This window comes from Hydra viridissima, unplaced genomic scaffold, assembly GCF_058129835.1.
Source record: "Hydra viridissima isolate aposymbiotic clone 2 unplaced genomic scaffold, HvirCarnegie_v1 scaffold_17, whole genome shotgun sequence".
Taxonomy (NCBI): Eukaryota; Metazoa; Cnidaria; class Hydrozoa; order Anthoathecata; family Hydridae; genus Hydra; species Hydra viridissima.
This window is the reverse complement of record NW_028324316.1, coordinates 497,063-523,601: the sequence shown is the minus strand read 5'-3', so window position 1 is coordinate 523,601 and position 26,539 is coordinate 497,063. Positions and strand designations below refer to the sequence as shown.

The window sequence follows — 26,539 nt, the reverse complement described above, 5'->3', positions numbered from 1 at the left end:
ATGGGTCCAGAACCATATCATTTAAATAACTGAGAGCACATATGCAGAATATCTTTTGTCTAGCCACTCTCTGCAATTATCTGAAATAAGATTGAAAAACACGCCAATAAAGATTTTTCTAAGCTTCTTATCAATAGCATTAAAAATACACTTATCTACAAAAACATTGTGCAAAAAAAAAAAAGCAAACAAAAAAATGCATTTCTGTACACAACCCCCCTCCCCTCCAAAAAAAAACAAAAAACAAAAATCGGTGCTCAAATATTGAGAAAATTCTGTCAGCGGTTTACTCGTATAGTTTAATTTTTACTCGTATACTTTAATCGATGGCGAAAGATTAACACTTAAGAAGCTCTCTATAAAGTGTTCTTTGTGTAACATTACAGATATACAAATTTTCAGACTTATACAAAGAGTGGACTTACATACCATTTAAGTCGAGGTCACTTTTTTGACCCATTCTAAATGGATTAGTCTCAATTTATTGACCGGTATAAACCGTAAACGTGTCTTATACACATAATACAAAGAATGCATGCATATGCTTTTAGTTAAATGCCATCGTTAAAAAATTTAGTCTTGAGCCAAGAAAGATCAGTTGCGTTTGCCGCCCTCCCTAATCCTTGTTTTGGGATTATGTATTAGGCGCCAGTTCGTTATGTTATAATTATATTGCGTATTAACATAAAAAGTGTAATTAAAATTTTGAGATTAAAAAAGATTTAAAAAATCAAAGTTGTACTGCAGAGAAAGCGAAAGTGAATCATATTTTAAACAATCCAAAATAAAGAGCTGCTTCCTGCTAATGAAATAATTTGTTCGGCGTTTCTATAGTATTAAAAATATTGATCTTGAAAAAAAGGCATGGGCTCGAAAATGTTTTAATCCGTTATTTTGAAGTTTCATATAAGGGAATTTTTTTGCTTTACTAAGAAGTGTAATCTGAGCTCGCACGTCATTCATTTTCTAAGTCTGTTCGAGTTTGTTCCGGCTGGAGTAATGAGTGGGTATTACACCACGGATTTGGATTTTGAATCGTGCCATAGAGGTATTTCTGAACATTTCGAAATAGTGACGTCAGTTTAAGTAATTGGAAATAAAACGCGGAAGTAAATCATCCCTCAAAATGCACAGCGAATCAAACTTTAGTCAATATTTAAAAATTCAGATTTAATACTTTAAAAAAATAATAAAAAGATAAAATAAAATAAAATAAAAAGGTCAGATAGCAGTAAATAAACAAATGATATTCGCAGAAATTTATAAAAACACTGCAATTAATGTTAGAAACAACAAGTCTCAGAAATCTGCGCTTTCTTCACTGTCTAAATCATCTGTTCCTGACCCATTTTCTGTCCCTTCGATAGTTCGGTCATTTTTCTCTGAAGAGAGAGTAGAGTTTTGATTCCAATAATCTGTTTGATTATCCGTAGACGAATTATGATTGCCTGTAAATAGAATGCAAGTTTTAATCGAGTCATAATTAATAGAAAGCATTTTCCATCCTTAAAATTTTTAATATTTCATTTCACTTCGCACAGCAGCACGGAACAAGCAAAAAAAATGACAAAATTCATTTAACGACATTATACGAATGTGTTTAAAGAATCTATATCAACATGCTAGTTGAATAATTCTCAATCAGTTTTTTACTATAAATGATTCATTTAACAGTTAATGAGATCACTATCAAGATTTGGAGAGCGACGGGGCACACTTAGAATTAAATTAAATGGTATTAAATTAGCTGCAAATGCAAAACTTGAGCTCTCGTACAGTACCAAATGCACTAGATTAATATCACATATTGTCTCAGACAGTTAGATATAGTCTAAATACTGAGGCAGGGATTTAGAGGAATTTAAGTTTGAAAATTAGTGTTGTACGCGTAAAAGAAAATTGAATATTCGATCCAGAATAAGTGAACTTCATGGAGTTGAAAAGTTCTATTTTTGTCGAAATTTTACAACCTTAACTTCTCTTAAAGCTGAATAAAGGTTAAGAATTTGGTAAAGAGAGTCCAGAAAGATATAAATTATTGATAAGCCGCAGTTTCAAAAGAGTTTTTTGCCGTGTAGAGAAAACACAGAAACGCTTGATTTACTTATGAACGATTCTAAATATTTCTCAGAATCTACAATTGGAACAAGAAAAATTTTCAATAATTTTATATTCAATAATTTTATATTATATTTATATATGATTTTTATGATCGCTTTAAAATTCAATTCGAAAATTGAAAAGATTTTGTGATTTGAAGTAAAATAACTCAGGTGAGTCAAAAAAAGACTAAAAAACCAAAGATTTCCGAAAGGAAACTTTATTCTACAAATTATTAATAAGTGCCCAGTTGAATCCAAATAAAATATCAGAAAAATGGTTTTACCTCTATTTAGGGTAGTGTTAGATTTAGCAGGTGTCTGTCCATGATATTTTAAGAGCCTGATCACTTTTCTAATGAGACATAAAAAATTGTGTTTAACGAATAACATTTTGAAATACTTCGAGAAAAAAATGTTGAAAAGTCATTTGTGAATGTGTCAATAAAAAATTTGATTTTTGCGTTTTGGATGACTTTCATTTTCACCCAAACACCTCCGTACACACGTGTTTGATAGCGCAACATTTTTACTTCAAATTTGAATCCCTGTTCCTAAATACAGCTGATTTGTTACGTTTGGTCGGCGCATTTAATTATAGATTTTTAAATGTCTATCGCTAAAATTTTATTGCAGAGAGAAGTTTCAAAATACGTGTTAAATGCGAATGCTGAGCTAAAACTCCATAAAAAAAATCAGTGTTACGCATGCGTTGTAATACCTATTTTAAAAAGATTCCAATAGCCAATGACATTCATATTTTACACTTACATCATTCCCTTAAAAAAAGTAAATAATTTAGCTTTTTTAAGAGAATAATGTTAATGCAAAAAACTCAATATTTTTTTTTTAAAAAAAAATTTAAATTACTTGATTTAAGTCAAACTATTTTGCATCGGACTTTACTATTTAAGATTTCAAAATGAAACGTGAACGAAACTCATATGAAAAAAAACACTGACAATTTCGTCATTTTCTGGTGATAGCCGTTTTTACTTTTATTCACAATCACACATTTAAAATGTTTGGAGTAATTGAGACCAAAATGTACTTAAATTAGTGACACATTTTAGGCCTAAAAAATCTTTTTGGGGATTTTTTAATAATTTTGAGGTAAATATAGTCGTGGAAATAAATCAGCTTCATTTTTTTCAGACTTAACTTCTACCTTCATTTGAACAGCAACACACAGGCTTCGTCCAATACAAGCAATCCTTGCACGTTGAAGTGAATCTTCCCAAAGAATTTTGATCTAATTTTAAAAGGGTTTTTAAGATTAGCTAAAAACTATAAAATAGTAATGGAAAGAAAAAAAAAATCACAAAAATATTTCTTTAGAAGATCAGGACAAAACTTTTATATGGTCAAATTTTTAACATTACAATATTTGAGTCGCAGTTTTTTAGTACAATTTTTCTTAAGATTTTTTTTATTGAAAAAAGGTTAAACGTGAAGTAAGTTACGTTAACTAAAAACTCATCTTGATGTTTTCAGAAACTCAGGCATATATTCGTGTTGAAATCAATAATACCCTTTATCTCAAATTTTCTATTTCAAACCCTGAGCTTGGTGGATTACAGTTTTGATTGTATGTTTCATTATCTGGAGCGATCTCTGACGAGCACGTGCATTTCAGAGCACTCTTTTCAATAAAGATTTTCTTTTTTTGGGAAATAACCTTTTTGCAGCCAAAGGTTAAATTTAAAGAGGGGTTCGATGAAATTTACATAGAAAACAAAAAGCGTCCATTTTAAAATTTTAATCAGAGCGTAACTGACCTTGTTTAACTTGTAAAATTATGGTTCTAAAATCAAAACCCAACTCATTGTGTGCTTCACATCTATACGTAATAGTATCTGTACGAGGTAACTTAAAGAAAAACAACAATTAGAAAATAAATAAATAAAAATAAAAATAAAAAAAAGCTAAACCAAAAAAAAAGCATAAATAATTATCATCGAAGTTAACACTATTATGGCGAGAGGTCAAGAAAAGTGATCCGATTTCAAGACACACTATAAAACTGAACAAAATAATTAAAATCGTTCGTCAACTTTCCATTTTCAGATGTAATCATTCTTGACGACAGGAAATAATTCTCGCACGCTGAGAAATAATCGCTTTTTATAATCTTAAATTTATAACATAGAGCGAGAAATATTTAATTAGCTGTTAAAATTACCCTGGTGATAAGTAAACCACCGTTATGCCTGAGAAAAGAATAGTTGCGGGTATGGTCTAGAGGAACATCATTCATGAACCAAATGTGCAACGGGAAAGGTGTCCCTGACGCATTGCATTGCAATATTATCGGCAGATCAGATATTCCAACGAACGTTAACTCTTTTCTTGAAGATAGCATCGTTGGTGGCGCTAGCAAAACACAGAAATCAGTGTGAACTTTGGCGCTTTAACATTTAGGTTTACGTCAAAAGACCTGCTTTCACCGTTAGTACTACGTCAATTATTACTATTTATAAATATTTAAGCAATAACCAATCAAAATAATATTCAGATAATAATAATAAAAAAAAAAAAAAAAAAGTATAAACATCTCATCATTAAAACCAGAAGTTTAAAAAAGGAGATACTTCCGACTACAACTTCTACCGACGCTGCACTAAACCGCCCCCTGTTCATTGCGACGCACGTGTACTGACCACCGGAGGTATTTTGAGTATTTCTAAGAAACAAGATGCCAGATGTCATCAAAAAAAAGGAATCTGATGCAGGAAGCAAAAAACCATCTTTCATCCACGTAAAGTTAGCCAATACATTTGAAATGCATCTCAAAGAATGGGAAGACCTTTCTATTATTACGGAAGACTTCGGTTCAACCCTCACATGCATTTTCTCAAGTATTTCTTGAAAAAAAAATTTCTTGAAACAAATCTCACCTTTAGTGAAAATCTTTATATACCATTAAAACTACAGACAACTAAAACTCTATAGTATCTTAGTTCGACATTAAACCCGTTCAGATTTTTTTTTTAAACAAACTTTTACATCAAATCACTCACCGCATTTGAACAACCCATCATCGATACTCAAAATATTCTTTCCCATCAAAAACTCAGGCTTCTCACAAAAAATTGTAGAGTTTGATTTAGTTTTACTCAGCCAAGCTTTCAGCCACAATATATTGCAATCGCATTGCAACTCATTACTTTTAATTAAGCGTAACTTTTTGCTGGATTGGACAAGCGAAAGAGGGGCATACCAAACACTAAAACAAACAATTAGTTAAGAAAGATTTTTATACAAGAAGATTAAAAACAAATTTTAGCTAAAGAGCTTACATTGATCTTAACTTCTCCAAATGGCTGAATGCACCTTCTGCAATAAATGAGATGCTATTGTAAAACACCACTCTGAAAATAAATTCTTTAAAATGCAGCTTTTGAAAATATTGTAACGACGTTTTCTACGTTTAGGGGATGATTTCACGGCTGTTTTCTAAACGAGGCGAATTTTAGCACGAACTTTGAAAAACAGGATGAAATTTCATCCCAGGCTATAATCAACTAATCTAAAAACATTTTGTAAGTCAGTTCCACCATGAAAGCTGAACGTCAGCTAAGAAGGAATTTAGCGAGACTGATAAAGCAAAAGGACTTTTTTTATTAAAAAAAATTTACAAAAAATAAATTGACAAAAATTTTAAATGTTTTTCATTCTTTTAGTCATGTAATTCATTTCATATGAATTATATAAGAATAGAAATTTTACTTAATGTAGATGTTATACTTACAGACGGTACAAATGTCTCAGATTCCGAAATGCACCAGAAGGGATTGTTGTAAGGCGATTTGAATTAAGTTGACTAAAAATTTTGTACATGCAAATAAAAAAGTGGAAACAAATTTTATGAATAAAATAATATAGGATATTAACATCAGAGATTATTTACAAACTTATAAATATCTAGAAATGTAAACGTACAGCACTAACAATCTTGGAAGTCCATTAAAGGCGCCATTTGCAAGACCAGAAATGTTATTAACCCCAAGATTTCTAAAAAAGAAAGTTACATTAAAATACAATATATACTTAAATTACTGCAGGACTTAAGATAAGATGAACAGCTCATAATGTTGTTTTAGGGTAGGGCTGGGCTAGTTGAGCATAGGGACAAGTTGGGCAACTAAATTATCTCAAAAACTACGCATCAAATGACAAAACAACTTAAAGATGAAAGCTAGGTTTATGTAATGGTAGTAAAATGCGCTTTAAATGGTTGTAGGACGGCATATATATGTATATATATGTATATGTATGTATTACAGAATGAGAGAGAAAGAGCGTTAGTGCCTGCTTGTATAACTACAGTTTTGTATACACACAATTATGTGTTTGTGTAATATACACACACACATATTACAGTTATATACCAATAGTAAATGAAACAATATATAACTCTGTATATAAATTATTTATTTAGAGTACATATAATCAAAATATAGATAAAATATGCAATACCATCATAATAAATATAGAAAGCAAATAACACGTAATTCAAGTTTAAATCAAAATTTTTATTAATGAATTTTTAAACTGATATATTTTACTAAGTAATATTTAAGTAAAAATATTTTTAAAAGAAGCAAAAATTAAATAGTTTTAAATCATATTAGTATATTTAAAGAGAAAAAAAAAAACAAAAAAAAAAAAAAAAAGGATTTAGGATATTATCTTAAATTGTTAATAGTATTTAACAATGATTAATTTAAAAGTGTGTACGGACCTTAAAATGTTTACCCAATGAAATTTATTTCTCTGTATCTGATAATGCCATTTTGTTAATTTTTTTTAAAAAAAAAAATGGCTGAGTATAATCGAAAATCAAATAAATGGGTAAAATATCAACACTTAAGTGATGTCAGATAAATGTTTTTTTAAGCATCTAAGAGAAAAATAGCAAAAGTTTTTTTTTACTTTTTTGGTCCGATATTGAAAATGTGCCTGTTCATCTCACTTGTCTGCCATCCAATAACCATTACACATGTATTACAGAATGCTGTCCAACAACACATGTATTACACATGTATTACAGAATGCCGTCCAACAACACATGTATTACACATATATTACAGAATGTGTATAGTCTCATTTTTATTTATAATATTAACAAGTGTTGTTTAAAAAATGCGTTAAAAAGTTGTGTTTAGTTTTAAGATTGAAAAGTATTACTTTGTTTTTCACTTAGTTATCTTTTGCCTCAGAATTATTAACTTTTATATTCATATCTTAATCAAATCTTATATATTCAGATCTTAAATAATCTGTTGAGATTTAAAGTATATATTCAATTTATAACAAAGCCATATTTTGGTTTTGTAAGAGAGTTCATAGTAGTCACAGAAATGCATTAATTTTTTTTTATTGCTCAACTTACCCCACACAGCTGCTTAACTTACCCCCCTGGGGTAAGTTGAGCAGCTTAGTAAACTTTAGGGAATATTTTCTCAAACAAATCTAAAGACATTTTTTTCTTAAGCAATTTTTAGCAGATAAAATTTCCTTTTTAATAGTGAAAAAACTGTGTAAATTTATTAGATTCAGTAAATATTGTTCAACTTGCCCCTCCCTACCCTTACTAAAGAAAGTTAAAGTTTTATCACTTATAAAAACTTACAGTTCAGATAGAGATGACAATCCTTCAAATGTATTTTCTTGAATATACAAAATCTGATTTCGAAACAAATATCTACACCATAATTATACAGAGAAAAAAAACAAAACATAACAAGAATCGTCAAGTTGTCATTAACTTTAGCATTAACATTAATTTTTTTTTTTTTTTTTTTTTAATTTTTAATCAACTATCATCATTATTAAACTATAGTTGTTATGTTAACTGTTGTTTTTATTTTGCTATTTTATTTACTGTGCTCATAAAAAATTTCCATGGAATTTTGAACTTCAGAAATTTACAATGACTCAAGCTTTACAACCTACTCACAGTTGTTGAAGGTTCTTCATTCCAGCAAATGAATTTGGTTCAATCCATTCAATGCGATTGTCTTGCAAAAACCTTCAAAGAAAGTTTTAATTGGAAAAAAAGTAAAAATTTTCATAAAAATTATTAGATAAAAAAAGAAACAACTTACAACTGATTTACGCTATAGAGACCAGAAAACATCCCTACATTCAGTTCAGTAAGACGGTTCCCTGACAATGACCTATAAAACATCTGTAAAGTCTTCATAAATTTTTATAAAATTTTCTCAGAAAACAAAAAACAACTTTAAGTTTTCAATCTAAAATTACATTTACACAAAAAAACTTACAAAACCATCAAACTGCCCAACGATCTAAATGAACCTGCCTCAATATTCTTTATTTGGTTTCCCAACAAAACTCTATAAATAGAAAATTTTAAAAACTATACTATGAATGACCATATAAAAACTATAGATTGTATGACCATATAAAAACTATACGATATATGACCATGTAATTGACCATCTGATCAATTTAACATTAACAGATTGATACCATAGCAAAGCACATGATTCAAAGCACAAGAATCATACTGTTAAGAAAAAATCCTAACCCCAACTGACAACACTCCTTTTATTTGCTACATACAAAAAAAAAAACAACAGGTTTTAAACAATCAGCACTTTTTTTTTGATTATGACTTTTACCCTCAGAAAATTTTACTACTGCATTCATGCAGCAATATAATACATTGTGGTACTTAAGTTGTATTAAGTCCGACTAGAGGAATATGCAGATGTTTTTCAAGCAGCAAGTGCAAATTTAATAATTTTTTTTGTCCCCTGTAATATTAAAGTTTATTTGACAACATTTCTCAAAAATGAAATACTTTTATTTTTTTACGAAACACTAATTCTAACAGCTTTTAGTTTTTCATTTTTTTAAACCTAAAACTTTTCGATCCCCCTTAGTTTTTTCAAACCCCCAGAGTTGTTGATATTGAGCTCTGTTCACAAAGTCATAAAGGTTTGGTAGTTTTTTCTGATTCTCAAAGAGGGGGATATTATTTCTGTGTTTGCAAAGGAAAAAATAAACCTCAAAGTTTATTTGCAAATTGTGGTAAAATTAAGATATTACATTTATTGTGATACAGAAAATTTTTAATATTTTTTTACATAAACTAAAATTCATTGTTTAAAGCAATTCCTTCTTTTAATACAAAACATTTTTTTATCAATATTTTTGCTCGCCTAATAATTCACTCACTTTTTTAAAACAAATGTTTGTGAAATATCTGCTTATAGGTATTTTATGTCAGGAACTTTAAAACTTTTATGAATACCAGATATAAAACTTTGATAGATGCCACATATAAGACTTTGACATATGCCACATATAAAACTTTGATAGATGCCACATATAAAAAACTTGAATTCATTTAAAAAAAAGGTTTAGTACTCACATTTTTCTCACAAAAGGGAAAATGTTGTCTCCAAAAGTTGAAACTGTAATTTCGATCAGTCGATTATTGTCTAAATAACTTAACAGAAAAAAAAACAAACAATTCCTAATTTAAATAATTGCATTAAAAAAAAAACAAAAAAAAAATTTGAGTAAAAACATACATTTCAGAAACTCTACTTAATCCAATAAACATTTCTTTTGTAATATTTGTCAGATGGTTATGTCCTAGTTGTCTAAAACAAAACAAAAACATTAACAAGTTTCAATTAAGAAAAAATTTTACACCAAAAAGACCAGGGATTGCAGGTATCACATCAGTTAAAACAAATAACAAATACAAAACTTTTACGTATAAAAAATTATAAACAAAAGTTCCTATGAAATCTATACTAGAATATTTATAGACATTTCTGACCACCTTTAGCAATAAGCCGGGTAAGTGAAAAAATTATACAGGTGAATCAAAACATATTATTTCATTTTATTCTGATTTTGAATTGAAATTGAGTGAAACTTTTTTAAAACAAATAATCTTAATTAAGTAAAACAAATTTCGACTAAAAACAGTAAAAGAAGTACAATTTCATAAGATTTGTGCATCCCAGAAATGATCCATTTGCAATCATCTTCAGCTTATTTTCATGAAGATACCTATAATGTAAGTGAATACTTTGTGACTGTTTGATAAATATGAAACTTTACAGAAGAAATACAAGAATTTTTTTAATATATGGCAAAGCCCAAAAGCTAACCTCTACTTTAAATAGAAAAGTAATAACTAATATTAGTTACTAAATTACAGAGTTATCATTAAACAAATAAATAATCACTATTGGAAGATGGCTACAACAACTAAAATCCCACAAACAACAATATAATTATCATGAGACTAGTATCAATGTATACAATTAAAAACACAGCATATAAATGATGCAACTAAAGCCAACAATAGACTATTTGCGCAAATGATAATAACCAGATATAAAATAAATAATGAGGCTACAAGACAAGTGAGACTTACAGACTGTTGAGGTTTAACAATCCCCTTAAGGAGCCACTAAAAAGAACTTGCAAATAATTTCGGTACAATGTTCTAAAATAAAAATAAGTTAAAATTTTTTATTAATCATTTACTACAAACATAGAAAATAATCTACAAATATAATCAATAAACTACAAACATAATTAATATAACATAATTACTGCAAACAAATATTATTTTTTGAAGTAAAATACATTTGTATATACTGATGTAATATAACATTAGGTTGTATCTAGTATTTTACTTCTCCATTTTTTTTTTTTTTTTTTTTTTTTTTAATATGATTAAATAATAAAATTGTTTTTGTTAACATAATAGAAGATAATAAAAATATAATAACAGAATATATTTTGTGATAAGTTGATTTTTGTCATATTTTCATTAACATTGTTAAAAGAACACAGTGTTCATACAATACTCTCAACTGCTCAAGTGGGACAAATGTTCCTTCAGGTATTGATCGAAGAAGATTTTCATGCAGAAATCTAAAACAAGATCACAATATACTTTTTCAACCATCTTCTGTATTTGAACTAACAAAAGAATAATCACATTTTAAGTATATACAATATTAACTATTTTTGACATATCTGTCTGTTTTAAAAAATCATCATTTAATTGCATCCCCTAGTTTGTCATTAAGGCTTTGCATCTATTTGGCATGGAAATAATCAGATTTTGACATCTTTCTAAAGGAATGCTTTTCCAAGCATTCTGGACAGTTTCATAACTCTTGCTGGTTTTTGGTTTTTCACTATAAAGAGCCTCTTTTACATCTGCTCAAAGGTTTTTGATCAGATTGAGATCAGGTGACTGTGCAGCCCAATCCATAACTACAACCCTATTCTCCACAAACGTTTTTTCACTCAATACTTTGGGCCTCCTTACATATATTCTATTTGACCCAAATAAAAAAATCTGCAATTTTGAAGCAGGCCAACTGACATGCATTTTTAAAAAACACAATTTTGCTACCTCATGACTTTTTTTCAAAAGGGGAACTTTTCTTGGGCTACAGATGACAAACTTACTTTTTACTAACAATCTTCATACTGTTTTTGAAGAAACGCTTAAATTTAAATCTCCTTAAACAAATCAGCAACAGCGGCACGTTTTATTAATCTGTCTTATGGCTCACTTGTTTTTTATCGGCCTCTTGTTTCACTTACGTTTTTCCATTTTAAAGCATTTCTGATCATCATAAGAGAAAAACCTAATATCTCATGAATAAATGCATATGTTTTCCCTTCTTACTACAATGCTTCTGCACTACAATGCTTTGCACAACCCATAATTTCTATTTATAAAATAAATTCATTCAATTATTTTATATATTTCATTAAATTACCACTAAAATCAATCATACCTTTAATTAATATTACTAAAAACAAATAAACACACACACACACACACACACACACACACACACACACACACACACACACACACACACACACACACACACACACACACACACACACACACACACACACACACACACACACACACACACACACACACACACATATATATACACTAGGGTGATGACTTTTATACAACCTCCTTTCCCTGTATTATAATTTAATTAGCTTTCATTTAAGATTAAATAAAGTATTACATTCAAGGTGATTTGATAAAAAAACCTCATGCACATAATGATTTTAAGAATTTTATTTATTAGCTTTTTGGGCAAATTTTTGAAGTCACTGTAATATAAAAGCAGATATAAAATTGAACACAAGCTGTAGAGCCACATGCATACAAAATTATATAGGATCATCAAACGCACAAGGAAATCAAATATTCACGATAATGTTATTAGAGAGGATCAATCTCAGTGGGAGGTTGTCCTTGTTGCGGCAGGAGTCGTGCAATTCTTGTATAACTTTGATGGCACGCTCGTAGCACTGGTTGCTTCGGGCAATGTTGATTGGAAAGTCATCTGTTTTCCAGTGGGTTTTCAAGCAATTGAGAGCTTTTGGGTAGTCATTCAGAGCTTCAGTTAGTCTTCAACGCGGAACAATTGACTGCTGAACCAATGGTCAGCCCATGAGTAAGAAATGAATCAACAGATTTTACGCAACCTGATCCAGGTTTCTGGCATCAGAATAAATGCAAGAAGGGCTAGAATGGCACGAGAGCTCCAGCATGCATTGCTGATGTTTGGGATCTGTTTGAAATTCATGAAGGAGATCTCATTCCTCTCAGTTAAGTGATGGAAGACACGAGTGAGGTGGTAGAGAAACTTCATGACATCTCTCCAGCCGCCTGTTTCCTTAATCTCAGTTTTACCGTTGCTGAAGGCTGCTTTCAATTTATTGTAATTGCTCATTAAATCCTGCACAAAGAAATACTTGATGTTTGGTGATTTAGTCGACCCATGGAGCTCATTGTCCATGACAACGCGAAGAACGCGGTCTAGCACATGGTGCTGGCAACTGATGAACTTGGGTTTGGGGTGACCTTTCTCTTCGTATATTTGCTGCAGCCGAACAACAACGCCTGTCTTCTTGCAGGTATTCACATTTGTTGTGTCGACAACAATCATCACAACTGATCCCCACAGATTGAACTCCTCTAACACATCCTGGAGTCCTTCTGCGAATGTTTGAGCTTTTCCATCTTTCAATTTTAGCGCAGTCAACTTAATTTCTTTAGATTCATTCTTGAGGACCACGGCCTGATATTCAAAGCCCTCAGTGTGTTTGCCGCCAAAGTGTATGCTCCACTTCTCCAGATAAAGCGTGCTCACCAAGAATTTCTTCACCTGAGCAGCTCTTATGTAGATAGCCTTGTGGATTGCTGATTGACATGGGGTTGGGATTTCAATGCACTCACCAGAAAGCTGGCGGCACACCACTGCTGCTCCGTGGGACGACAGCTTTGAGCATGTAACAAGACGTCTTGCAATACCTGTTGAGTTATGCGCCCTTTTGCTTATTGAAAATTCTACACATTTCTCTTCTACATAAATTATTGCACAAGTTGGTTATATATATATATATATATATATATATATGTATATATACTGTATATAACATAAAGCTATTATAACAACTGTTATTTATGTAGGCATTTTAGCATTTTATGCTAATTGTATATACTGTATAATACAATTACATAAAAAGCTAAAATGCCTACATAAATAACAGTTCAAAGTGGTTTGTGCGTGACCTTTTTCAATATTTTAATGGAATAAACTTCATTCGTGCTACAGGAAATGTTTGAGAAAAAAAATCAAAAAGTCATCACCCTAATATACACGTACAGTGATAACATCAGAAAAAACAAAAATATACAGTTAGTTTTCTAAACTTTTGTTCTGATACTGCTTCTGTTACTGTCAACCTTAGAGTTGAGATTACTCAATCATTTGCAGTAGGCCACAAAAGGATCAGCAACTCAGATACAGCACCTGTTTCACATAATTAACTCTCCTATAACATCATTTTTACAAAATTTTACAAGATTTCACCACAATCAAGTAAAGCCATCTGATTTGAGTAGGCTTTCTGGTGGACCTATATAGATTGATTAACACTGAATGTAGTTGCAATAGTTACTATAGTTCCTAGGTGTTGCATGAAAAGTATGCAACAATACTCATGCCAGGTGTTTTGACAAATACTTAAATGGCTAAACACTAATTGATGAACTATTATGCTACACCATTATAAAATATCATCTACTAAAGTAATCTATGTATTTAGGCTAAATCACTTTTCTTAGTCTTGTACGCATGCGCTTAATTTTTTTTTTTTTTTTTTTTAAATCTTGTTGATGTTAACCCTATACCCATCCCTATCCCTATCCCTGGATAGGGATGGATGTATTTGCCTTGGTTTTGATATCTACTGTTTTGGTACCATTACAGCTTATACCCACAGGCCACTTAGAGCTATTATAGATTTTTAAAACTAAGACTAATTGCTATTTAATGAAGATCTCATAAACTGGAGGCTAAAAAAAATTCATAAAGCTTGAATTAATCCCATTTTGAAAAAATATTTGAAAGATTTCACTTACAGAGTTTCTACTTTCTCCAAACCTTCAAATACACCAGGATTAATTGATTTAATGTAATTTGTAAATAAATACCTAAAAAAATGTGTGTATATAGTATACACATACATTTACATACATACATACATACATACATACATACATACATACATACATACATACATACATACATACATACATACATACATGCATACATACATACATGCATATATGCATACATATAAACATACATACATACATATATGCACACAGATATATACATATATATACATATATATATATACATATATATATATATATATATATATATATATATATTTATATATATATATATATATATATATATTTATATATATATATATATATATATATATTTATATATATATATATATATATATAGATATAGATATATATATATATATATATATATATATATATATATATATATATAGATATATATATATACATATATATATATATATGGGTAATGAGTTTTGAAAAAGATATTACTTTGATTTTCTTGTTGAAAATGTTTCTTGTTTCCATCAGCATTAAAATTTTTTTAAAATGTCATAATGAAGTAAAATTAATTGAAGAAATCAAATTAAGGTGGAATGAAGAACGTGAGAATTCACACACAAACCAAAAATTTTTATCTACCTCATACACATGTGGATAGAAAATTTTTATCTACCACATCACACATGTGGATAGAGGATTAACTTTATGATCAAATTAAATTCTGATTTTTGTAAGGGGAGAGTACTTAAATAGTTTTTAAGCATTTAATAGTTTACTGTTACAGTGTAAAACACTTTTTTACAAATAAAAAAAAATCTAATTAAAAGATTACAAGCTTTTAAGCTTGTAATCTTATAAAATGAAAATGAATGTGAAGTATTTCATCCACTTAAGGCATAGTTTACAGCAGAAGAATGAATGTCAATAGAGCATTAGTATTAGTCAGGAATTCCATCTTGCCTTACATAAATTTGGTATTTTCTGAAACTTCACTTTAGGAAATAAAAAAAACAAAAAAAAAAAAACAACAGAAAACTTGAGTTAAATGAAATAGCAATTTTATCTCATTATGCCATCTGTCGTTTCCATTCTTGAAAGTCATCCTGAGCTGTTCATAGTTCTTTACAAGTTCCTGAATAAAAGGCTTTTCCTAATGTCGATGTTTGGTGACATGTTGTTTCCTGCGAGTTCTTCATTGCTACATAAAGAACCTGGTCAAGGACATAGCATTGACAACCAATGAACTGTGGCTCTTCCCAATTTTTTTTGAAAAAAAAGTATTTGTAACTGAGTGACAACCCCATTCCTTCTTAACATTCTTAGTGTCCACTATCATTCTTTACACTCTTTTATAAACTGTATTCATAGAGAACGACTATTATGCCTTTGACAACCTGTTTTTTCTGCCTGGTAGATCTAGGGCTTGTAACTTAACTTCTCTTTATTTCTCTCTTTTTTAATAATAAATTTCTCTTTATTTTTTGACACTAACACTTGATATTCTTGGTGATTGCCATCAAAATGCAATTACCAGTTTTCAAAATGTAATGTGGTGTTTATTTCTTCTGTAAGCTTCTTAAATAAATATTAAAAATAGTAAATCTTAAATAGTAAATATTAAAAATAGTGAATCTGAATATGCCAGATTGTGAACATCAATCCTACCTTGAGATGTCAAAAAATGGTTCCTGCCTAATTAGTGATATCTTTAAAGATGTCACTAATTTGGTTACAGCTTTGGTTTTGTTATACTTTTTGCTTGTACTTATCAACTGTTCTTCAAAATCTTCAGACTCTTGTTACAGTAGGCTACAAGAACATTTTTCTTCTTTTTGATGGATAAGTAGTTTTTGAACTTGCAGCCTTCCCAGTATACCTAAGTTATCATTTGCTTTCTATCTGAAGATTATACAACCTTCTGTTCTCACTATAGAGCCATTCACCATCTTTTTTTGTAATGTCAAAAACTTCATTTAATGAATCATATTTTCCTTGTTTTACACATTCATTATAGGTCTTTAGCACTTGATCAATTTTTGATTGTATGATTTGAATTGATAAATTTAGAAAATTTTATCTTTTGCCATAAGCTTGCTACTTCTTTCTCAATTTAGTTTATGCATTCACATCTACCTTTGATGGATTCCCCCAGGAACAGTAGCAACCAACAACTTGGACTTTGAGTGGAATTCTGCTGTTATTTTCCAATGAGTTTTCTTCAAGTGGAACAGTTCTCCTTTTCCTATGTGATTCATGAAATTGTATGAGATCATCTTATTTCTTTCAGTAGCAGAAGCACTTTTTCTTATATGACATTATGAATGAAAAAAATACTTAGATATATTTCTGAAAAATAATAATATATACTATGAATCTTGCTAACTTCTATAAACTTCTAGAAGACTAAAGAAAGTGCTAGAAAGTTCCAGAGATTTCTAAAAACATTCCAGAAAAGTCTGCAAAGTTCCAGGAGGTTCAAGAAAGTTCTAGAAAAATGCAGAAAGCCATACTTATACTGCTCACAACTATTACTTATATACAATTTTAGAAATATAGTGTTTGTGTATGTATGTATGTATGTATGTGTATATATGTGTGTGTGTGTGTGTGTGTGTGTGTGTGTGTGTGTGTGTGTGTGTGTGTATATATATATATGATTCAAACAAAGTTTTTTACAAATGTTTAAAAAATAAACTCCTAACTGTTGTCACGTTTATCCTACTCTTTTGTTACAATATGTTTACACTATTTGTAAGTCATAAGATTATGTTTTTTTGTTGTTTTAGCGTTTGTGTAAATCCGTTTTCGCTTACATATAATTATGTTGATCAAAATAGATAGAGAATTATAAATAATATTATTTTATATTAGTTTACTATTATTGTTTTATTTATTACCAGCCTTTAAAGCAAATCAATGATAAAAAGTTATGATACAAGTATTTGAACTTTGTTTTATAAGCTGCCAGATAAGGAATATAAATAGAGTAAATTTAAAGAGATTAAATTTTAAAATATATGATTTTATGTTAACTATGCAAATGACATGCATGAACTAGGTTGAAATTAGTCCTGCCTCACAAGTTATAATTGTTTCAGAATCATCAAATATTCTCAGTTGGCTACTTTAGACGTCAGTTCTCCTTTTTGTGGTTCACCTATATCTAGTTTGTTTTTTAACTCACCTATTTCAAGCAGTAACAATTCATCACTCAATACAACAATGGAAGATAATGATTTGCTAGGGCTAATTAAATAAAAACAATGGAAGATAATGATTTGCTAATTAAACAAAAACAAGTAACAAGTTTTAAACATTTTAATTTCAGTCAAAACATTTTAGCTGTGTGCAAATCTGTTTGTCTCACTTGCGTGGATCATTGTTACATCATCATGTTACATCATTTGTTTCCGATTGTTTGATTGTAACTTGCGATAAGTAGTTTTAATGCAAATTAACTTTATTTTTAAATTAAATTAAAATCAATATGGAAAAAAACTTGTAATCAGATTATGGGTTTAAAGTAATCATTGGATATGTAGTCAGATATGTAATTAGAAATATGTACATCCTGTTTTATACACTTAACTGCTAAATTAAGGCACCACTTACACATTTCAATTTATTTTAATTGTGGTCAATATTATCATATAGTTTGACAAACCTATTAAGAATAGAACACATGAACACCATTATTTTGATGATAATAATACAAATGGCTTTGAGGATGATGAAACAAAAAAAATTTTAACCTTGGTTTAACAAAATAAAGTAAAACGATTATTATTGTTACGCACATTGATACAGCTTAAATTGAAATATTTTTTACTTATCAATAACTAGTGTTACCACCTCTTGATTTTATTACAGCCTGACAGCGCCATCGCATACTTTCAATTAGAGATCTAATTGTTTCTTGAGGGATATTTTCCCACATGCGGATAAGACTTTGTTGCAGCTCGTCTAGGCTGTTAGGTGGTGGATGTTGGCTTCTAACACAGCATCCCATTATGTCCCAATGATGCTTTATTGGGTTCATATTTGGACTGCAAGCTGGCCACTCCAAAACTTCAATATTAACATTATCCAAGTATTCAGTAACAATATGTACTGTATGTGGTCTAGCAAAATCCTGCATAAGTAGGAATCCATCTCCAAAGTACAGTGCAAAAGGAACCACAAAAGGTTCTAAAATTTTTGGTATGTATTGTTGAGAAGTCAGACATCCACCATAATTAATAAAACACTCTGTACGAGCTGTTAAAGATATTCATACCATCAATTAGCCGCCTCCATATAAAGTGGTTTCTTAAATGTTACAAGTGAAACATCTTTCATTTGATCTTCAGTATACTCTTGGGCAGTAATAAGAACTTACAAGGTAAAACCTTGACTCATCTGTAAATAAGACCTGTCCCCAATCATGCATTTCCCGATTCATATGCCTCCTTGCAAAAGCCAGTCTGTTTCTTTGGTGGTCTACAGACAATCTGGGACCAGTAGCTGCTACCCGAGGTCGTAAATTTAAAGCACAAAGTCTTCTTCTTATGGTTGACTAACAGCAGTTGCATGAACCTCTCCAAGTTGTATTTGGAGACTTCGTGCAGTGATGAACCATTCTCTCAATGTTTGAAGCATTAAAAATCGGTCCTCCATGGCATTGGTAGCTCATGGTCTGCCTTGCCCAAGTCATCTGTTGTATGAGACAAACCAAATCTTTTACCAAGTTTGTGGTTTGTTAATTTTTCATTGGACAAAGTAACAATTGCAACACATTCATCACTATTTAAATTTTGTCTAGAACGCTGCATTAGGAACAGATGTGTTGCTAAAATGACAGTTATCTTTTATACTGTTAAAACAATTTAAAACCAACACATACTTTTCTTCTAGAAGTGAGGTTTATTTAGAGCAAAACATGCTACTTATGAAAAGCTGCTATAATTTCATAAAATAAGGGAAAAAAATAAGGGAAACAGAATAAAACGTAGAAAAGGTGTAACAATAAAAATTATTATCATCTTTGTAATTGATAAATCCAAATTGTAATTGAAAAATACATAATATTTTTTAAAATAAGTCAGAATTTATAAGCAGTGCATTAATTTTGCAGTTATGGGTATTTATTTGTAGAGTACATCAGAACTTCATACTGGTGAGATTTTATCAGGCAAAGTTTCAATTAGCTCTAGGCATTATATCATTTAAGTAATTGTTCACAAAAAGACTACTGCAGATAAAAATTATCCTGATCCTATCTGGATTTTTAGGCAAAATCCTTGCTTTACTTTCTTCAATATTTCACAACTCTGTCACCCATCAGGGATTTCTAGAACAAAGAATGGAAAATGCTGGAAGAAAACAACTTGGTAATACCCACGGAAGTTTTTTTATTTCAAATTTACACCAAATTTTACAATAGCTAATGTTTCCATACATTTAAGTTAAAAATCAACTGAGATTTATTTCTTGTTTACAACCTTTTCTTTTTGCTATTTTTTATGTTATTTTTTATACGTTTGCTATTCTACATACAACTAAAAGTTAATATGAGTTATAACTGATAGTATTTACTTGTAAATATAGTATTTATTTGCTAATAGTGGTTTATTTGTTTCCAAAAAAGGAAGACAGATTCTCAGAGTGAGGACATAACAGATTCAAATGGAAGTTATCCTAGTGGGTTATCAGTATGTGCTATTTGTGGAGGTAACCATCTTTTACCTTGAGAGCTTTCATTATAATTACAATTAAAAGTTAAAAATAAATGACAATATTTGAAATATATTATGCAGTAAACTCCTGATAACTCAAACTACCAATGAGCCAAGAAAATAGTTCTAGTGAATGTTTTAGTTATCAGGACATTCTATAACTCAAACTTTAATAGATAATTGAAAGTAAAATTTTTTAGTAAGTGAAATTAAAAGAAAAATAAATAACTCATAAATCAAAAAATATTGTCACTGTCTCAGTTTTGAAGTAACATCTTTATTAATTAATAAAATTGAGATTAAAATTGAGAGAGCATTGAGCTTTGGTTGAACATCTTCATCACTAAGATTGAAGGTCATGTAGTCATACAGCACTTGCAATCCCCCCACAATATCACTAACTTTGGGGCAAACTGGGTCTATAAAAGTATTATCACCATTATCTACATCCTCTTTAAATAATTTTCTTTGTCTTTTGTATCAAAACTTAGCTGTACAATTCGCTTGAGAACTTAAGTGAATACACAACTTAATTAACTGACAAAAAAATTTGATTTATTGAAAGAAAAAGTATTAACTTTCACTAAGAATTTTTTTTCCCTCTAAAAAACTTGTTGAAAAAAAAAAAAAGATTGAACATTGCTTTAGACTTGTGTTATTATTTTTCAGTTCACAGGGACAGATAAGTGATTGGTTTTAGTAAATGTTTAAGTATTAGGGGCTTGAGTTAATGAGTGATTTTTATAAGGAAGTATTAATTAGGTTTCAATGGGAATTTGAAAATCCTTCAAGCTACTGGATGTTCAACTTATCTGGGTTTCTAGATTTTGGCAAGTTTACTCTCTACATATTTTTTGATATTCAATCTTTGTAACAACAGATTTCATTTATGACTTTTTAGGTGTTAAAAATCTTGAAGACGTGGAGAAGTTAGCCTCACTGATGAAATAAAGGCCATCTTCAAGTCCACATTCTTTCACAGACAGATGTGGATTGCACACAAACTGCCTTCTATATTTGAAGTGCTAAAGAAACATCCTAATTTTATTACAATTCTTAGTATTTTATTTCAAATGTTATCCTTTCAAGTGGTAAGTATTATAATTTAAATATATATTGTGACATAGTTGTTTTTGTTTATTTTAGATATACATCTTAATTTTATTTTATTTTAGATCTTAATTTGGATTTAAAAGACTAGTGAACACAATCTTAGCAAAGCATCATTGTTAACTTTTCAGATTGACATACAGTTTTCAATGAAATATCTGTACAGCTGATCTTTTAAGACTTTTTTTTTTTTTTTCAATTATTGAACCACTTTTCAGGTGCCCCTCAAACTCTCAGATAATATGTTTTGAATAGCTACTCTTACACAAGCCCTTTTAACAAATTTTTGTGTATATTTTTACTTTTCTTAGATAGGAAACTATAAGATGCATGTAAAACTAAATGTTGTTTACTGTGAAAAGAAGGGAAGCAGAAGTGTTCAACACCTGAAGTTGTGCAGCACATTAAAAAGATAAGCAATTTAAGAATTTAGTTAAAGAAATAATGGAATTATTTATAATTTCGTATCAGAAGTAGTTTCAGCTTTGCAACGTTTCATCATAATACAGATTTCAGATTTTTATTACATTTTTTAACTGATTTTTTATTTTAACCAAGCAATAATTTATTGCTTTTAGAGATTAATAAGGAAAATTTCTCAGATAAGAGTATTTATTTCATTCTATTATGAATGTTGCATTAGGTCAGATCAGAAATCATCATATGTCATAAAAATCATTTCATCAATAATATTTGTCTTTAGGTTGGCTGAAAACTTTCAGAAGATGCAGAAAAGGTGGAGCTTCCATACTCTTTACTCCTTGTGTAAAGACAAGAGGATGAAAGGTAAAAATTGCATCAGAGATGAAGGTGCTTAATGGTGGTGTCCTTGAGGGGTTTGATCAACTCTTTAAATCATACTGGGCCACTCATTTTAGCAGTTTATTCAAGACTTTTATGGTTTGCAGTAAAATGCAAAAGTGTGTTGTGGAGTTACAGGCTACACTGGATAAATATATCAAGTCCTACACTGGATAGATACATCAACTTCCCATGACAGCTTAGTGATGTCGCTAAATTTATTAGTAATTTTAATAATACTTGCAATATATCTTTAAACTTTAAAGAAATTTTAAGTCCTTTTTTCAGTCAGATTTGTTACTATTACACTTAAATTTATTGTTGAAATGTCAACAGTATTTAGTTTTTATTGTCTACAGATGTGTAACATGTAATGCCATATCTCCAACTTAATTTTTATAAATTGTTACACAGATTGTTGTTTATAGTTTCTATTCTTAAATTAGTAAAAACTTTTCATTATTTTGTTCTTAGTAAATGATTTGTTGGCATTTACTTCATTATATCTCTTGTATTGTTCAGCAGACAGTGTTATTTTACTATCTAATGACTGTATTTAATAAAAAATTTTGTTTTTTTTAACAATCAGTTTTTCTAACTTTTAATAAATATATCACAACAATTCCATATGTGCTATACAAACTCACATCTATGAGCTTTTGATCAGTATATTAAATGATTTGATTTCATCTGTGGTTGTAATGTTCCTGTGCTATTATCAAAAGAGGTGCATTTATTATCCTCTTATGTTGTAGTCTATGCTGCCGGCTATTATAAAAGCTTTAACTTATGGACTTATTTTTGTTTTACTAATGGATTTTATGAGCTGCATTACAAAACAAATGAACATTGTAATTGATACAAAATAATGCATTAATTTAACTTGCTATTACAATGTAGTAATTGATACAAAGTAATTGGTAATTTAGAAAGTATTTGTTACAATTATGTATTGATTTCTTACAATCTTTTAAAGTAGTTTACTCTATTACTTTACAAATCTATTAAATTAACAGAAAAATCTCTTGGTTAAATATTATTGGATAGTTCAATTACTTTCCATATTACTTTTCACATACTTTCCATGGACACTCATACATTCTACAAAATACCATCGCATTTAATAATATTTTTTAGAATGTATGAGTGTCTTGAATTTTTTCAATTTGGAAATTCAACTTGCCCACACTGGAATGGTAGACCAGGTATAAGATTATTTGAAGTCAAAAAAGTTTGATTTTGGTTAATGTCCCTGCCAGTTCAAGTTTGTGTGGAAAAAATCTACCATTATTTAGAGGATTGTCAAGAACTTTAAAAATTAACATAGAAAGATAATTTTTTTCTAGATGACACTTTTTAGCCCAGTAATCAATTAGCCAGCATAACTGGCAGAAAGTGATTAAAAAACCAATATTTACCTAAATATGTTGTACTACTGTTTAAAACTAAGACTGATTTATTTCTCAATTTATGTAAAACTCTACATGTAAAAATTATACCTGAGCACTTCTATTATCTTTAAGCTTCACATAGAAAGTGGGCTTGTCCCCCCCCCACCCTAATTAGAGGATGAGAATAATTTCACATGATTATTAGCAAGTATTCAATCTGTATTTTACTTCATATATTATAAGTTAGGCGATAAAACCATCATTTAGCTATTAAATGACAAAATGTATTTTGTTTATGTCAATCAGCTGATTAGCTAATGGTCAATAAAGCTGCATTTTCAGAAAATTCTTATCTTAGCTCATCTGCCGGCATATTGTAAATTTATGTTCTAGTTTATTCTAATTCTATCTGTAACTATCTGCAAAATTATTAAAGCTAAGTATTTACATTTTTTTTGAAGAAAAATGAATGGCAAAGTCCTCTGGTCTTTTTAACTGTCCAGAAAACTGCATTCTGATTGCAGTTAAGAAACCTTAGATACATGGAGGTTACAAATACAGGATAATGTCTGACTATAGTATAAGGTAGGCCCACAGAATTAGCATAATATTTGTAATTGTAATGGGTGGATAAAAAATTTTAGGGTTGAGTGGAGGAGTCTTTTATTTATTTATAAGTGGTCTTTTCTTAAAAAAAGAGTTTTTTGAGAGAGATTATTTAACTACAGAACTTGAAAATTTATCAGAATCTAGTGATGTAAATACTAGCGTGGAGTCATATTGTTCTATTGATACCACCCAGCCATGTTCAATAATTTTTCAAATAAAATGAGTTATTTATGGGGAAAGAGCTGCTGAGGAAGTAATGAAAAAGATATTGCTGATAGGAAAAAAGCATAAAGAGGTTTGGTGTCTCGGCTAACATTGATGGAGATATTAAGCCTATTGGTACACTAATGCTTGGTTCATGAAAAAGACTTTACTATTTGAAAATTTTATTGAATACACAGCTGTCCTATGATTTGACTTTGCCTTAAAAGAATGAGTTGAAGATAATTACAGTTTCTCTCTGCATTTTACTCTGTCTGGTTTTGAAAACTGCATTTTCCTCAGCTAGTTCTCATATCATTCCAGGATATAAAACTCTACTGGTAAATGGTGCAATAGAAAGAATACAATGAGAACTATGACACTGGTCTTAAGAAAGTTTACAATGCATTTGAGAACATTAAAAACTCTCTTAGGACCAGTCTTATCCCCTCTACAGAGGTGAGACTAAGCCTCATTTTTATTTTAAAATGTTAGAGATCCTTAGTTATATTGTTTATTAGTATTTATTGACCCAAATAAAAGAACAAATCAGTCTCAGTCATACATAGTAATACTTCATTTTTTGGTAAATATTATTTTTAGTAAATAGTATTTTTAGTAAATATTATTTTTACTAAATATTATTTTTAGTAAATATTATTAGTAAATATTATTGTTAGTAAATATTATTTTTTAGTAATTTCTACATGCTGACTGAACACATCCATATTTTTTTCTGGCCACTACCTAAAATTAATAACTGGGCTAAATTAGAGCACCTAGAAATTTCCCTTCAATGTTAATTTTAAAGGTCCCTGCCAGCCCACTAAAAAATGGTAGGTTTTTACAGACATATTGGACTGGCATGAACTTTGAAGAAGATGTGGCATCAATTACTTTGGGTTTAAAATTGTTTTAACATACCTGTTCCACCATTCCAGATGTGGGACACACACATATATATATAAACATATGTATATAAATATATAAACAAACATAATACAATATATATTTAAAGTCACTGCAAATAATTTTAAAACACAAAATTAAAAAACATACAGTTTGCGTAAATTTTTTAAGGTAGAAAAAGTCCCATTTTCAATAGCAGTTAGGCGATTTGAATGAAGAGATCTAAAAAAATTATTTTAGTATATATTAGAGAAAAAAAAGGACTTATTATAATTTAATAACTGTATTTGTAGTTAACTGCAACACTGAAAAGCCATTACAAAAATCTATAACACACCTACACAAAAGAGATAACAAAACCTACAGCTCAGTTAGTCTTTGTAAACCTTTGAATGCATCTTTGTGAATTTTAGAGAGAAAATTCTTATATAAATACCTAAACAAATATTGATTTCTGTTTTTACAGCAACATGTTAATGTTCAACTTAAACATCGACTTAATTTATTTAAAAAAAAATTAAATAATAATAACCACTTACAAACTTAACAACATTTTAATATAAGAAAAGAAATGAAATGCAAAGACTAGACTCATTTAAACTTACAGGAAAATTTGTTTAAAAAAAGTAAACAATGAAGGAGAAAATAATAAAAAACTTACAGTTCTCGCATGTATTTGTATTGTATAAAAACATTTGCAGGCAATTCAGTAATAAAGTTTTCATTCAAAACGCTAAAAATATGTAAATGTAAACAAAATGAAGATACAACTTATAGTTTGTTAACAGATAGCAAAATAACTTCAAAATTGATTATTAATATATAAAAATAACAAACACAAAGAATTATTTAACTTAAACATACAGTGATGTGACATAAGGTGAAATTCTTGATGGTATAGTTGTAAGAGTTTTCTTGGAGCAATCTACAACCACATTTGTAACACCTCTTAACCATGACGAATGACAAGTGCATTTTTTTGGACAAGGATCAGCAAAAACACTCAAACAGCAAAAAGTAACAAGATAATGAGCGAACCACATAGTAAAATCACTAAAGATGACCTAAAATTTCTCTTTATGAAAATCCTTTAAAAATTGACAAGTATAACTTGTAAGTTAAAAAATGGGTGAAAAAAATTGAAAAAATATTGCAAAATTATCAAAGCTAAAAATGCTGGGTTCAAAAATGAAATTCATTTTAAAAAACTTC

The 26,539-nt window shown here is 29.4% G+C and overlaps 1 protein-coding gene across 7 annotated transcripts; it reads right to left on the bottom strand.

The window, feature by feature from the left end:
* Positions 1-1,231: 1,231 nt before the first annotated feature.
* Positions 1,232-26,538, bottom strand: LOC149876911 (uncharacterized). Of its 7 annotated transcripts, none has more exons than XR_016448402.1 (24): positions 26,192-26,538; positions 25,989-26,060; positions 25,692-25,763; positions 25,478-25,549; positions 14,575-14,646; positions 10,962-11,033; positions 10,528-10,599; positions 10,086-10,157; positions 9,668-9,739; positions 9,505-9,582; positions 8,390-8,461; positions 8,210-8,281; positions 8,062-8,133; positions 7,735-7,806; positions 6,042-6,113; positions 5,851-5,922; positions 5,399-5,555; positions 5,120-5,325; positions 4,691-4,963; positions 4,282-4,472; positions 3,878-3,968; positions 3,268-3,351; positions 2,387-2,454; positions 1,232-1,448 (listed from the first exon to the last, which is right to left on the bottom strand). XR_016448402.1 is itself a non-coding variant. In XM_090074691.1 (23 exons), exons 1-23 carry the CDS (start codon positions 26,368-26,370, stop codon positions 1,300-1,302), a joined length of 2,331 nt encoding a protein of 776 aa, XP_089930817.1. In that variant the 5' UTR covers positions 26,371-26,538; the 3' UTR covers positions 1,232-1,299. The 7 variants fall into 7 exon arrangements, 2 of the variants coding, with proteins under 2 accessions (XP_089930817.1, XP_089930818.1); XR_016448400.1 differs by having other exon boundaries at positions 5,399-5,470; XM_090074691.1 differs by lacking the exon at positions 2,387-2,454 and having other exon boundaries at positions 5,399-5,470.
* Between the last annotated feature and the right edge of the window lies 1 nt (position 26,539).